Here is a 13,983-nt window from a genome sequence, read left to right as displayed (position 1 = left end):
TTAACGGGGTTTATGGGTTTATGTATGCTGTTCGGAGTACAACAGATAATAAAAATGCGACATGTTTGAGTTATATGTCGTTGGTGAAAGCACTGAAGGAAGGTGATTGAGTTTAAAGAGTATAACAGTTACATAGCCCCCTAGTGGTGGTTTTTAATTAAAGTCAGTAGTAGAAAAAAATGCAGGGGTTGGTCAAAATAATATGAACCCCTTATATTCATTTTTTTTTTTTTAGGGGGAGTTACATACTACAATAATAACCTTACAGCACATACTGTGGGAAGTATATGCTGATTCCAGTATTTTTAGACTTAACATGCCAAAAAGCACATGTATGAATGTATCCTGTCATGTGAAACATGTTTCACATTTAAGACCCTTTTTCACATGTGCAAAATTCACATATTTTCAGATATTTTACATGTGAAACATCAAATGTGAAAACGTCAATTTCACATGTAATATCACAGGTGCACCACGTACACAAATCACATGTGATTAATAATTCACATACAGGCACATTAAAAAAAAAATCAATATATGAAAGATCCAGTGCTGCATTCCTCCAGCAGAATATGATTTACTGTTGTGTGGTGAGGGCTAATAACATTTGATAAATGTAGGGTGTTGTTTTAGAGGGACATGGCCTCAGGTTTCTTAAATCATGGCTACAAACCGGCTCGTGATATTGTTAGTGTTTAATGGGGACAATTTGATTCATTGGGAGTGCTTGAATTTAAAGTGGTTTCATTACTTAACAGTTTGCTCCAGTCAGAACATCCCGACTGGACTCGGTTTTGACTGGCTCTCCTCACTGCAGATCTATGACCCAACTTTTGAATAGGTGTAATCACAGCATTTATGAATCATTTAAATATATACCCTGAGTTAAACAGCACTGCAGTGGACACAGATCCATTACTTTTGATATGACAAGAGACATGTCTTTTTAGTTATTAACCCTCGTGTTGTCCTCGGGTCAAATTTGTTTACAAAAACTTTCTATATCAGAACTATGACAAAAGAACGTTGAAAAAAGTGACAAATGTTGGAAAAAGCTACAAAAACGCAGGGGGAAAAAAATCAACAAAAACTTGTTTGTTTTTTTTAAACGCTGAAAAAAAGTGACCAAAGAAAATACATCAAAAACATCCCCAAAGGTGACAAAAACTTGTTTAAAAAAAGTGACCAAAAAATTTAGATAAAAAAAAGAAATAATAAAAATCGACAAAAACGTAGAGAAAAGTGTAGGAAAAAACAGCTATGAACTGAGAGAGGGCTGAAGCTTACGATCCATTAAAGGGTTAGGTTTTAATATAATTTCATCAAATCTTTTCCAAATCTTTTTTTTTTTAATTTGTTTTATAAATAACATTTAAGACCTTAAACTAAAAGAACTAAAACGATACAAAATGGAGCTTGCTATCAGAAACAAACCCTGAATGCAAACATCAAAGTCCACTGTGAACGAAGAACAAACACAATCAGCCCTGGGGGGGAAAACACACACCAAAGAAAAATGTACAACCAAACATACGGTGAGCAAGAAACACAAAATATTCTTTATTAAATATACAAAATTTGTGAAACAGAATTGCATCACGAATTGTAAACTTTCCAATCTCACATACTACCTTAAGCACATTCCACCGGCTACACACTCAAAAAGGACAAAATAGAATCAGTTTTAAACTTAAATAAAAATGGAAGACATGGAAGAGGACATTTATTCTTGCGCTTCTGAAGTGCCGAGTCACATTTAATATATGTCTCATCGGTCATCTATGCACTGAGACGACAGATGACGGTTTGGGATGTTTTTGTATGCTTCAAGCTCACTGGCAAACCATCGTTGTGGTGTCAAAGTAGGCCCGAGTGCTTAAGTCACAGAGCGATTAGAAAGTGCAGTACGGTGTAAAGAAGATCTAACTATACTGATATCAACAGACGGGTACAGTAGAGTTATGTTCTGACGATTAAGTAGTGCAAGAACATCCACGAACGCTGTTAAATGTGGCATCATATCAGAATACTTCATGGTGTAACAATCTGCTCCATAGATTAAGTTTCAAGGCTGTTTTCTTTTCTTCTTCTTTTTTGGCATTTCACAGGAAATCACTATTACTGCTCAATTTCTATTGGTATGCATACAATTTATTTGTGTGCAGTGATCTTAACAATATCATAACAAAGCATCAAAAGAAGTCAAAATAAGTGAACTCTCTCAGCTAACAAATGGCTTTTCTTCTTCAAAACCTGCCCCGAGCCCCGACGAGCTAAATTAAGTGCTTGATTCTTGACGAGCGTCAAAAACAAAAACAAAAATAAGGCAGTATTTGGCATTTCAATACGGCATATATGCTCTAGAATTGCGGTATATATCCCTTTGTAACACCTGGAAGCAGTAAGGATATGCGTGCTTGAGCAGAAGCGGATGTGACAGACACACAGACACTGAGGGAGGGCAGTCAAGAAGCAGCATGTTCGCAGGCATTTCTCAGCAGTGGAGTTGTGTTGATAACACACACACACACACACACACACACACACACACACACACACACACACACACACACACACGCACACACACACACACACACACACACACACACACACACACACACACACACGTGTGGGAAGGCAGAAGCCTGAGATCAGACAAGCTGTGATGGCTGATCTTGATACAGACTGGATACTGAGTGATACTGTCTTCACCTGATAACACTGTGACCCATACAAGAATAAGTTAGCTTATGTGGCTGAGCATTGTGGGTAATTTCAAGACATGCCCGCAGAACAGAAACGAAAGACGAAGAAACCAAGGTGGAAACAATAGGAAGGGAGCAAGCAAAAGATAAACAGCACTTGATCGTGCGTAAAAGCATTCACTTGCTGGCTAAGAACACTTTTGAACATTCAGAAGCTCCAATCCGTTCCCAGCGACGTGGCTGCGACAAGGCTCAGCTCTCACACCGCTCATCTGGTTTGTGGTTTCTTAAACTAGTCCGAGCACTGGATATTTATTAGGGAACATTTTTGTAGAGTGTCAATCCAGAACAACATATAAACCATCTGGACAAAGTGATGCCAATCACAAGCAGAACGTCATTACTGTATGAGAAACATATTGGTGGTTTTGCATGAATTTACCTCATTAACCAAATATTGTGTATACTTCAAAATAACACAGACTATTTTACAAAGCATACCTAAAGATTATAGATTTTTTTTCCCATCCTTCTAAGCACCCATTGGTTTCAGTTCTATCAGAGAAAAGCGCAATGTTTAAAAATACAATTATTAGATGAGAAAATCAATAGCTCTCTCAGACACGAGAATGGTATCGGTCTTTTCATCCAACTCTTGGAAAGTTAAGCAAACAAGTGTACTTCCCAAAACGTTGAACGGTTCCTTTAAGCATGGAAAACCACTGGCAGAAACTTGAACCTTGCTTGAGATCCCCTGCAGTGAACATTGTGTAGCACATTAGTGGTGTGGTACCATTGTGTCATTCAGTGGTTGGGAGCCAGGCCTGTTTTGACAGTCCGTTGCTGCTGCCAGACACAACCAGATTTACAACAGTTGTCTATTGATTTTCTGACAACATAGTAGAGCTGGCATAATGAGTCAATGTATCCATTAGTCAACTTGCAGGAAACTAACCGTTTTAAAAATCTATTAATTGTTTCAACCAGTTTTGCCAAAGTGCCAAACATTTGATACTGTATTTCCACCTTCCCAGATTATCAGGATTTGCAACTTTTCTTTGTCTTAAAACACTAGTTGCAGACCTACAATAAGGTTTTCTGGTAACTGAATCTTGAATGTTGCACTATTTAAAAAAAAAAAAAAAAAGCAGGTTTCGGGTCTCGGCAAATTGAGCTCAATGCAGCAGCTGCACTGAAATGAAGTGAAACCAATGGCTGCCTCGAAGGTATAAAATCGATTTAAGCCTGATGGTACACGCTACACAAATGCCCAGGATTGACTTAAAGTGTATGCAATTTGGGGTTAATGGTCTGAAACATGCAAAAGCACCAGAGTGGCCCTTCACGTCTCTCCTTTCTCTACAGAACTGCAACACTTTTGGAGAACATTTTTTTGGAGATAAAAAAAACAAACAATTTTGTGAGGAGTTAGTTGTATATACAGTGTCATGGACTGAAACTCTACCATTTGTCTCTTTTGTGATAAGGTGACAGGAGTGAGGTGAAAAGGAGGAATCAATGTTTCTACAATCAGGATCCCAAAAGGGAAGCATGTGGGCTCTCCTCTGGGAGCTGGAAACCAACTGGCTGTGTGAACCTGAAAACAACCTGAGGACCCGCTACATTGAGAGCCGCCCCAACCAAAGCCTTCTGCCAGGACGTGTGTGTTTCAGCACAGTTAAAGCATGCCGGCTGGAAAACATGGCCTCGACATCTCTCAGTGCCTAGAGATTTTTGTATCAAAAAAGGACAGCATAGCAGTGAAAAGACTAAAGAGCTGTTGTGGAGGACAGCGTGAACACAACCGCTAACCCTCCCCCCCCTCCCCCCCCCCATTCGTCACTTTAACTTGGAGCGCACTTGCAGGAGAGTGGGCTTCTGCTCCATGATGCGCACCAGCAGCGTGTCAATGTAGTCCTCCAGATCTTTGACCTGCGGCTTCAACTTCTTCAGCTCCACCTCCCGCTTGGCTAGCAGAGATTTCTGACGCTCAAACTCCGCCTTCTGCCTCTGCAGCTCGGCCTCCCGCTGCACCAGCAGGGCCACCAGCTCGCTGTGGTTCAGGTGGTAGTACGAGCCGGCACCCGCGCCCACGGCCACGGGCTGAAGACAGACCGGAGGAACAATCAACGGGTGACAAAGTTAACAACAGTCTGATGTGTTCTCATTGGACTTTAGGGGTGGAAGAAAAGAAAATCCAAAATCGTATGAATCCTGATTACTATTTTTAAAATCGATTCTCTTCCCTGGAATCAATATTTTTTTTTTATTTACCAATAATTCCCCTAATTATTTTCTGTTTATACAGTAACGCTAACAGCAACTACATCATATCTGTTTCTAGCAAAACAGAGCGAAAGCAGAAAATCCATGTTATGTTCTTTACAAAGTAAATAAATGTCGGACTGACTGACTGACATGTGATGTGCATTCTTCTTAGAAAACTATTAGTTTGTAGAAATGTCTCATGATATTTTGTTTTTTTTTAAAGAAGGAAAAGAAAATCGCAATATTCAATACTATCGAATCGCAATAAATGAATATCGCAATTCAAATCAAATCGTGAAAGAATTGAATCGGAACAAGCCCTGTAGGATTTCCTGTTGATTAAAAGGTGGAGACCTTTGTCTGTTCAGCCGTAGTGGTTAGATTGCTGCTCGTGCCAATTTATTCCAAACAAATCAGAAATGTAATAACACGTAGCTCTCGCTGTACTCATCCCAAGAAATAGGGTTTCAAACAGTAAATGCAAAAACACTCATGAACAGGACAGATCTATTTTTTTAATAATAATAATAATAATAATAATAATAATAATAATAATAATAATAATAACTTCATTAAACAAAAGTTAGACACTACAAATTTAGTGTCTAACTACTGGTGAAATCAAACATGTAACCTGCCTAAAATCTATATAACTCTAAATTAAGAGTACAAATTATGAAGAGAGTTTTAAAAAAAGAAAGAAATATGTTTATAAAACTACGGCTTATTCTTCTTCTATACCAGAACCTTTTTGTTTTCATTCCGATGACTTCCTACATTTACAATTTTAGCAACATCTGTTACACTTATTGCTGTTTAATGAAGTTATTATTATTATTATTATTATCGTTAGCATTATAATTGTCAGGCGCATTAAAGTCAACAAGCAGGAGTTGTGTAGGTAGAGAAAGGAGCCAGTTTGGTTGATTACCAGAAGTGTTCATTTTCCATTCAGCTCAAAACACAAAGACATAGTTCCTGTTGTTTGCCTCTGTAGGGCAGTATTGCAGTATTATTAGCACTGTTATTAGAACACAGTGTACCTTCTTCCTGTCTGGGTCCTGCTCGCTGAGCTGGCTGCTCCTCCCTGGGTGGATGGTGGACTTGAGTTTCTCCAGGCCGGTGGCCAGCACTGACCGGCCCTCCGTCCGCTTCTCTTCAGCCAGTATGGCAGTGGTCAGGGGCTTCACTGGGTGGGGGCTGGAGGGGGTCACAACAAGCAGCGCACACACACACACACACACACACACACACACACACACACACACACACACACACACACACACACACACACACACAGTGTCAGCTATCCCACTTCATACCACAACCCCTCTGTGGCCTTTTAGTTTCACACAGAAGACTTTCAGGTGACTAGCTGCCATACTGGAGGTCCACAGCTCTTTGATATTCATGGCTGAAAAAAAGCCAATTATCTTTCAGCAATGTGTCAGAAATTATCATAAATAAGTCAGGTTACAATCACTGCTTATTAGCATTTAAATTTTTTTTTTTTAATAAAAGTACAGCACTCCAGTTTACCACCAAACTACAAGCATTTTGTGTCACAACTCAGGCTTAGATGTTGTTCTTTTAGAGCAGAGATTCCCAACCTTGAGTTTGGGAACGTTCAGGGGACCCAAAGATAAATCTGAGGGGGTCTCAAGATGATTAAAATGGATATGAAATACAGCAAAATGTATTTCTGCTACACAAACATTATGTTAACTCTGACTTTTCTCAAATGTATGCTTTTTTTCTTGTGAAATACTGGATTCTTTCACTTTATCAGGCCAAAAATTAAACAATTTGAGAGGGAATCATTAACATAAGTGAGGGCATAAGTTATGGTCAGGAGTCACAAGAGGACTACTTTATTTTATTTTTATTCAGAAAATTACACACAACACAACCCTAGTTACCAGACAGCTAAAATGAAGTCACATGGGCTAAAACAAATGCCACTGTCTCGCTGTTCAATTATGAAACTAAACCAATTAGCCTGCTGGCTAGTTGAGTGGCTAACAACCAGAAACCAGCTCTTTGTTCAGGTCAACTTGAAGGATCTTCTCAAACTACAACTCTACAATGACACAGGAAAGTGGCAGTTTCCTGTGTCAGTGACTTACATTTTACATTTATCAGACCACTCCCTCATTTACTTACTGCAGCTGCATTCATGCAACCACAATATTTGTCACATGTATCTCTCTTTAGCCCAGGTCATACTATAATAAAAAGGTACAGCTATTATTGGAGCACAACAGATTGCCTTCTGGACCTCCAGGATGACACCAGACATGGATGCTACACCATTAAATCTTTTGAAATCCCCAGAAACTCTTCATTTTAGTCATCAAGCATCAAAGGAGGTTAGAGATGTGTAAGAGTCCCCATTAAAGGAAATACTGGTGAAAATTGAAAGACTTAATTGCATGTGTTGGTGCAATCAAACATGAAGAATTGTGTTATTACCCGGAGGTGAAAAGGAAATGCTATCAGTGACACAACAACACCTCCAATGCCTCGTAGAAAGCCTGGTTTCTGGTTGAGATGTTGGCAAGTGAGTGTGTCTGTGTGAGAACACTAGCTGGCCCTGCGGGGAGAGGGGGTGTGTGTGTGTGTGTGTGTGTGTGTGTGTGTGTGTGTGTGTGTGTGTGTGTGTGTGTTGGGAGGGAAGGGGTGTGTGGTAGGATTCAGGGCAAAATAATAACTGCTAATTGGCCTGAGGCTATGTTTCCCCTCCCGTTACCACGGAGCCAGGACACACAGGACACCTGCAGAGTAGTCCTGTTAACACCAGTGTGTGTGTGTGTGTGTGTGTGTGTGTGTGTGTGTGTGTGTGTGTGTGTGTGTGTGTGTGTGTGTGCGCGCGCACATCTCAAAGTGATGAGAAAGAGAAGGTCACACCACAAAAGGAGAATCCCCTTGAGAGTCGGCGGCACAGAAGAAAAGCAGGCGGAAGCAGAGCGGCAGGAAGGGAAACCGAAGAGACGACAGAACAGAGATTTCTGGAAGAAAGTGCTTCCTCTCTACCTTTTCACTGAGCATGTGCAACCTCACCTGTTCTGCTGATTGGCTGCCTGCTGCTGCTGCTGCGTCTCCTGAAGCATTGGCTTTGGCGCCGCAGCTGGTGCCGTGCTGGGTGGTGACCTCGCCGTAGCGTTAGCAAGAGGAGGGAGGGAACAGAGCGCTACAGGGGAGCTACTACTTTGAGGAGTGAGAGAGGGAGCAAAGGAGGCCAGGGAGGGGAGGTCAGGGCCAGGCTGAACTGAGGAGGACTCCTGTATCGCACCGGGATCACTCCCAAAGGAGGGCAGGAGGAGTTTGTCAAAGGCAGGGGTCAGTATGCCCTCGGACTGGGAGCGGTGTAGCGTAGCGTTTTGTGCCTGAGGGCATTTCGAGAATACGTCACCTAAGACGACATGCTGGCTTACCACACCTTTGATGAGCTTCCTTGGACTGCAGCTCACGTAAGAGTCAGTCTGTGCCGCAGGGAGTAAACCGAACTTTTCCCCTGTCATGACACTTGGCTCATGAGTGGTCATCTTGTCCTCGGCTCCACAGAAGGATCCTCCAGATTGGTCGGTCTGGTTGATTTCTTCATCACGTGGCTTGTGAGCGTCGGCGGAATCTTCTTGCCCCGAAGCAGCATCCGCAGTCGTCTGAATCTCACTCGGCTCGCCACAGAGCGTTGAGTTCACAGAGTGCAGCGTCTCGTTTGGCTCCGAGCCGCTGGAGCATTTGGTGGACGGGTGAGACACACAAGTTTGGTAATCCTGCGAGTCGGTGCTGACATAAAGGCTTTGGAAAAAGCTGCTGCTGCTCAGATCCGGCACCTGAGCGCGCAACGGTGTGTCGTCCAAGTCTTGGCTGGGACTGTTCGCAATGCGACTGGTGTTGAGGAAATCGCCGAAAAGCCTGAATGGCATAGGACCTGAACTAGTGCTCTCAACGGCAGAGTCCGACAAACTCTGCCTCACGTCAGGGGAGGAGGTTATGATGTATAGTGATGGGTGTGTGGAGCAGAGTTTATAATCTGGAGTCATAGTGTTACTCACATTTAACACTTTTGAAAAATCCTCTACAGATCCGCTGAATTCCCCTATGCCTTTCCCTCCATTTTCATTGTCGGGCTGTAAAGAGACGTCTGGTTTTGGCTGTAGTTCTGAGAGTTTTGGTAAGTCAGAGTATAGGACATCAGAAAGGTTTGGTGCCTGAATAAGTGCATCCTCACCTGTCTCTCTTGCAGCGATCACAGGCTGCTCATGTGTGAGCACTGGGGACTCGGGTGCCAAAGACCCCTCTGAACCGTGGAAATCTGCCTTTTCATCACCATCCCTGTGCTGAATAACAGTGTGTTGGGCTATGTCGACTAAAGACAGACCACTGGACCCGGCAGTAATGTCATCTTCCGATTCTGAGGGCTTTACATTTTTTCCAACCGATGAATCGAAGGATTTCTCAAAGCCGAGGATGTTGCTTTCAAAGTTCTGTGCCTCGGCTTCTTCGGATGAGGATGCAGAGAATTTGTCCGAATAAGAAGAGAAACAAGAGAGGAAATCCTCTTCTGCTGAGCTGCCGAGACCTGAAGAACCAGGATCTGGGGAGCCGCTGTTGAGCTTTACTGACAAGGAGTGACAGGGGGCGTGATGCATATTAGTGTCGGTTAAATCATTTGTGTTAGTAGCACGGTTAGCGTGATTAGTTTCGGTGCATGCATCCAGTTTTGGGGAGTTAGTGAAAGCATTTAAAGCTATGTTGTCACTCTCAAAGCTTGTGTGCTCTGGGATTGTCTCAAGGAATTGTGCAAATGTGTCAAGATGATAAGTGTTAGTGTTGGTCGCCTGGCGGATGGCTTTAGGTGCCTCGAATGCAAATTCTGTGCAAGGTTGATGATGTAGTGCGTCATTTACATTTGTGTTTTGATCGGTTAAGGGTAGTGATGCTCCTTTATCATTGCAGTGTTCCAGTGGATGGTCACTGGGTGTGTTTTGCTGCGTTTTGCATCCTGTAGTCAGATCCTCAGGAGACTGCAGCCTGCCAGCTGCAAATGCTTCAAAGGATTCGTCCCACTCTGAATCGGCAGACATAATAGGGTTTAACAACTTCACGCTTAAAGGTTCCTCCTCTTCCATGGGAACTGGAGGAAGAGGTCGTTTCTCATCTTTGGCCATCGCGTCGCTCTTTGCAACTGTGCCAATGATGGAGTCCTCTGTGGTTGGGTTGTCCTGAGCCAGGTTGGGGTTAGGGTTACTCGCCTGCGGAAAGAGTTGAACTATGGGGGGCCGGGAACTGGAGAGAAAGGGCAGAGGAGGCAGCGAAGGTTTTAGGGGCTGAGCGGTTAGCATGTCGTCATAGAAAGGGTTGTGCTGGAGGAGAGAGAAGAAAGGGTTGCAGGGGGACATGGCAAGTGGTGTGGTCTGTGAGTGGCAGAAGGGGTTAGTGTGATGCAGTGGAGAAAGCACAGGGGCAGGATCTACAGGGGGACCCGGGGGGTGGTGACCGGGTGGGAGGGGTGGTGGGTGGGGGTCAGTGCTGGGCTCTAGTTTAGGTGACACCTCCAGGCTGTGAAAGGAAGGGCACACAGTCCTCTTGATTAGTGTGGCTTGTTCACGCAGCTCAACTACAGGCCTGCAGTAGCCTGTCTCAAGTCATACATTTTTTACAGACTGGCTTTGACCTTTTATCTCTTTTTATGTCACGGTGATTCGGTCTATAGCAAACATGATGGAAAAGAGTCGCCAGTTTAGAGTTTACAGGTCCAGCAGACACAGAGCAACATTACCGTTCATTTACAGTTTCTTCGACCTGATGAGTACGTCCGATATTGGCTCTGTTTTGGTGTCCGCAAACTCCTGAGGAAAAACATCTGGCTCTTTAGCTGCTAAATGCTCCACTATTATGACCAGCTGGTCTTTAACTTTGTCTGTCTGCTGCTGCTGCTGCTGCTAGACACGTCTCTAAACCACAACAGAAAACCAAAACAATGAGCTTAAAGACACTAAAGCACTCCATAGAGTCTAAGGGGAACAGTGTGGGTTCATTACTATTACCGACGCCTTTCACATTACAAGTAGTCACTTAATCCATTGTACCCATTGCTAATATCAAATATTGATTAGTGCAGCTTTAAAGCCCCTTCTTCCCCTAAATCTTACTGTCAGAATAATTGGAACAAGTCTACAAATAGGGGTTTAACAGTAACTGCTATGCAAAAATGCAAAAAAAGATAAATTGCATCTTAAACTAAAAACAAAACCTGACACCAACCCACATGCAAAACCTCCATCTCTGTGCCTCTTGTGTGTTTTCGTTGGCCCGTGATGTAATATTTTGCAAGGAAAGTTGATGCAGCTGGGTGTAATGATTACTTAGTACTACTGGGGCCAACTTGGCACTTTTCCCCAAGGATGTGAAAGCATGTGGGTGTGTAGGCTGTGGAAATGTATAGTTACAGCACTGGCAGAAAGGTATTGAGTGTACTATGGTCCAGAATAGCTGACCTCGCCTCAATCAGCAGGCGCTGTGCAGTCCGATGTTTTGTTTACCCTCCGTGTACAGAAACATTACGATACCGTTGTTGTCGTTTTGGTCTCGGCCGAGTAAATTGATACAAGTAAAAATGAAAAGTAGCTGTTTAAGGGCTCTTATAGACCTGAAATAAGGATTCATTTTTATATAAGACTTCAATACAAACTGCAGGAGCAATACACTCAACACACAAGATGAGCAACACGAGAGAGAGAGTACAGTACAGCAGCTGACACCCTCCAGATAAATTACCCACTAAAGAACGTGCTTGTGTTAGAAGTGGAAATAAAATTAAATGGGGTTTTCTTCTTTCCCTTTGCCCTGCCCACACACATACACATTACAAATGCATTGACAAAACACACACCTACACACACTTACACACACAAACCTGTAAGAGAACAAATATCACATCATCATATTTTCAAGGAAATCAACATCATCACTGAACCGTGCAGAGCTTAGCTTGACGGAGCTAATTTCACCAGAGCAGCTCCTCTCCTCCATCTGCATTGCAGATACCTGCTGTAACCAGAGACTGAGAGCTAGAGAGGGATGTGTACACAGCTGGAGGCAACTTCCATCAGCCTCATGGGATTTGTTTTTGAGGCTCTACGTATGTTGGCCAAGTTGTAGTTGTTGTGTTGGTTTGCATTATATCAGAACGTTATCTGTAATTTTTATGTGGCTTATCAAATACAGACTTCTGTTTTTAATTGGGAGCACGAAAGCGTTGGAACATAAACCAAAGAGTAATTATTTTTACGGAGGAGATACAAACTCTCCTGAGCAGTTCATATTGGAACGATAATCCATCATCGGTTGGATGTTGTAACACATTAACCTGTGTGTGTGTGTGTGTGTGTGTGTGTGTGTGTGTGTGTGTGTGTGTGTGTGTGTGTGTGTGTGTGTGTGTGTGTGTGTGTGTATCTCACCTGGGTTTGCTGTGCGAGTCCTTTGATCCAAACCATCCCTTGTGTTTCTCCTCAGTGGCAGCTGGGGCCTGTTCAGACTCATCCTTGGACTTACTCTGCCCTTTCCCCGCAGACTCACTCCTCCCGTGGGAGAACAAGTTCCTCCTCTGCTTTCTCCCCTGGCTTTCCGAGTCCGCCATGGAAGAGGAGGAGGAGGCGGATTTAGCCTGTCCCGACTGCTCCTCCTCATCCCCCAGCATGGGGCCGCTTTGCTCCAGGGCCGCCGCGATGGCCGCCTTCTCCTCCTCGCCGGGCTTGTCGAAAGACCAGCGGCGCCCATCTCCGACGGAGCCCTTGGGGAGGTCGGTGGAAGGTCTGAGGTTCTGCAGAGACGTGGAGAGAGGCAAAGACTTCTGCAACAGGCCCAGGCCTAGAGAATCTGCAGGTTTTCCTGAGCCGGGGTCCAGGGGCTGGATGCTGTAAGCATGGCTTCCGTTGACGCACACAGTGGGCTGAGGCACTGCGATGCTGATCTCGCCGTCATCGTCCCCAAACTCACATATGAGAGAGGACGCCTTGGGCGACGTGTTTTCGGTGTGCTCTGCAAAAACGAGGCAAATATAAAGAGGTGGAGAGACAAGAAGGGAGTGTGCAAAAAATATGGATGAAGATAATCAATGACCTTACTAACTTAAATTTGTAGGCAGCTTAATTGGGTGATAAAACTTTGTAATGGCTTAGACTGACAATATTTTTCTTAGTATCACTAGCACACATACAGTAGGTGTAAGAATGATCGGTTTCTAGAATTCACAGAGTTCACAGTGCAACATCTCTCTGATCAGGTGATTTAACCATGCAGATGGCACTCAGTGGAGCACATGCCTCCAGATAAAGTCTACACACCTGAAGTTAAATAATTCTTTGCAGGCACATTATCATCTTGTTTCACAACAGCAGGAGCACACATTTCAGTATGTTAGCTGGTTATAGCATCACTGGGGTGTTTTAGAGGTGAAGGATATGGAAAATCACAGCATTTTCTCTCGATAAATAGGTCTGTAGCATTTATTATTTGAATTCTTTCTTGTTAGCTCCTTAGGGAGGTTCGTAGGTACGTGGAGATACCAACCCTACGCCGTACCCAAACTTTTCCTGCTACAGCTTTTCGAACAGGGTCAGAAAACAGAGGAGTTCTCTGAGTACGCCTCTAGAGACAGTACTCTCTCTGAAGTATTCAGAATTAAGTGGTAAAAGTTGAACTTATGTCACACTTAAATAAAAAATGTATAATATGTGTGTGTGTTTTGAAGTGCCTAAGATCGCTAAAATCTTACTAAGATTTTTTTCAGATTTAAAAACTGAACCGCAATATCTCCGTATGACAACCTCAACACCCACCCCCCCAAATATTCAAATATTATCGACCTTCCTGTCTAACTCTCAGCAACAAAGCGATTAAGCGTAAATACCTAAATGTCAAACTGTTCCTTGAAGTCTGAAAGTTTCTCCTTGTTTTGTGAAAATTGCTGTGCAAATACGTTTCTGACTCTTTGACATAA

The 13,983-nt window shown here is 43.2% G+C and overlaps 1 protein-coding gene across 2 annotated transcripts in view; it reads right to left on the bottom strand.

The window, feature by feature from the left end:
* Positions 1-1,534: 1,534 nt before the first annotated feature.
* Positions 1,535-13,983, bottom strand: part of rab11fip5a (RAB11 family interacting protein 5a (class I)) — a 31,275-nt gene continuing 18,826 nt past the window's right edge. The window contains exons 3-6 of one of the 2 annotated variants that reach the window (XM_028565261.1): positions 12,443-13,022; positions 8,037-10,541; positions 6,020-6,176; positions 1,535-4,811 (exon numbers count right to left, since the gene is read on the bottom strand). In XM_028565261.1, the coding sequence (XP_028421062.1) occupies positions 4,548-4,811; positions 6,020-6,176; positions 8,037-10,541; positions 12,443-13,022 (3,506 nt within the window). In that variant the 3' untranslated portion in view covers positions 1,535-4,547. The remainder of the gene's footprint in view (positions 4,812-6,019; positions 6,177-8,036; positions 10,542-12,442; positions 13,023-13,983) is intronic. The other variant, XM_028565262.1, reaches the window with a different exon arrangement.

The sequence above is a fragment of the Perca flavescens genome, chromosome 20 (assembly GCF_004354835.1).
Source record: "Perca flavescens isolate YP-PL-M2 chromosome 20, PFLA_1.0, whole genome shotgun sequence".
NCBI lineage: Eukaryota > Metazoa > Chordata > Actinopteri > Perciformes > Percidae > Perca > Perca flavescens.
This window is presented reverse-complemented; position numbering and strand designations above follow the sequence as displayed.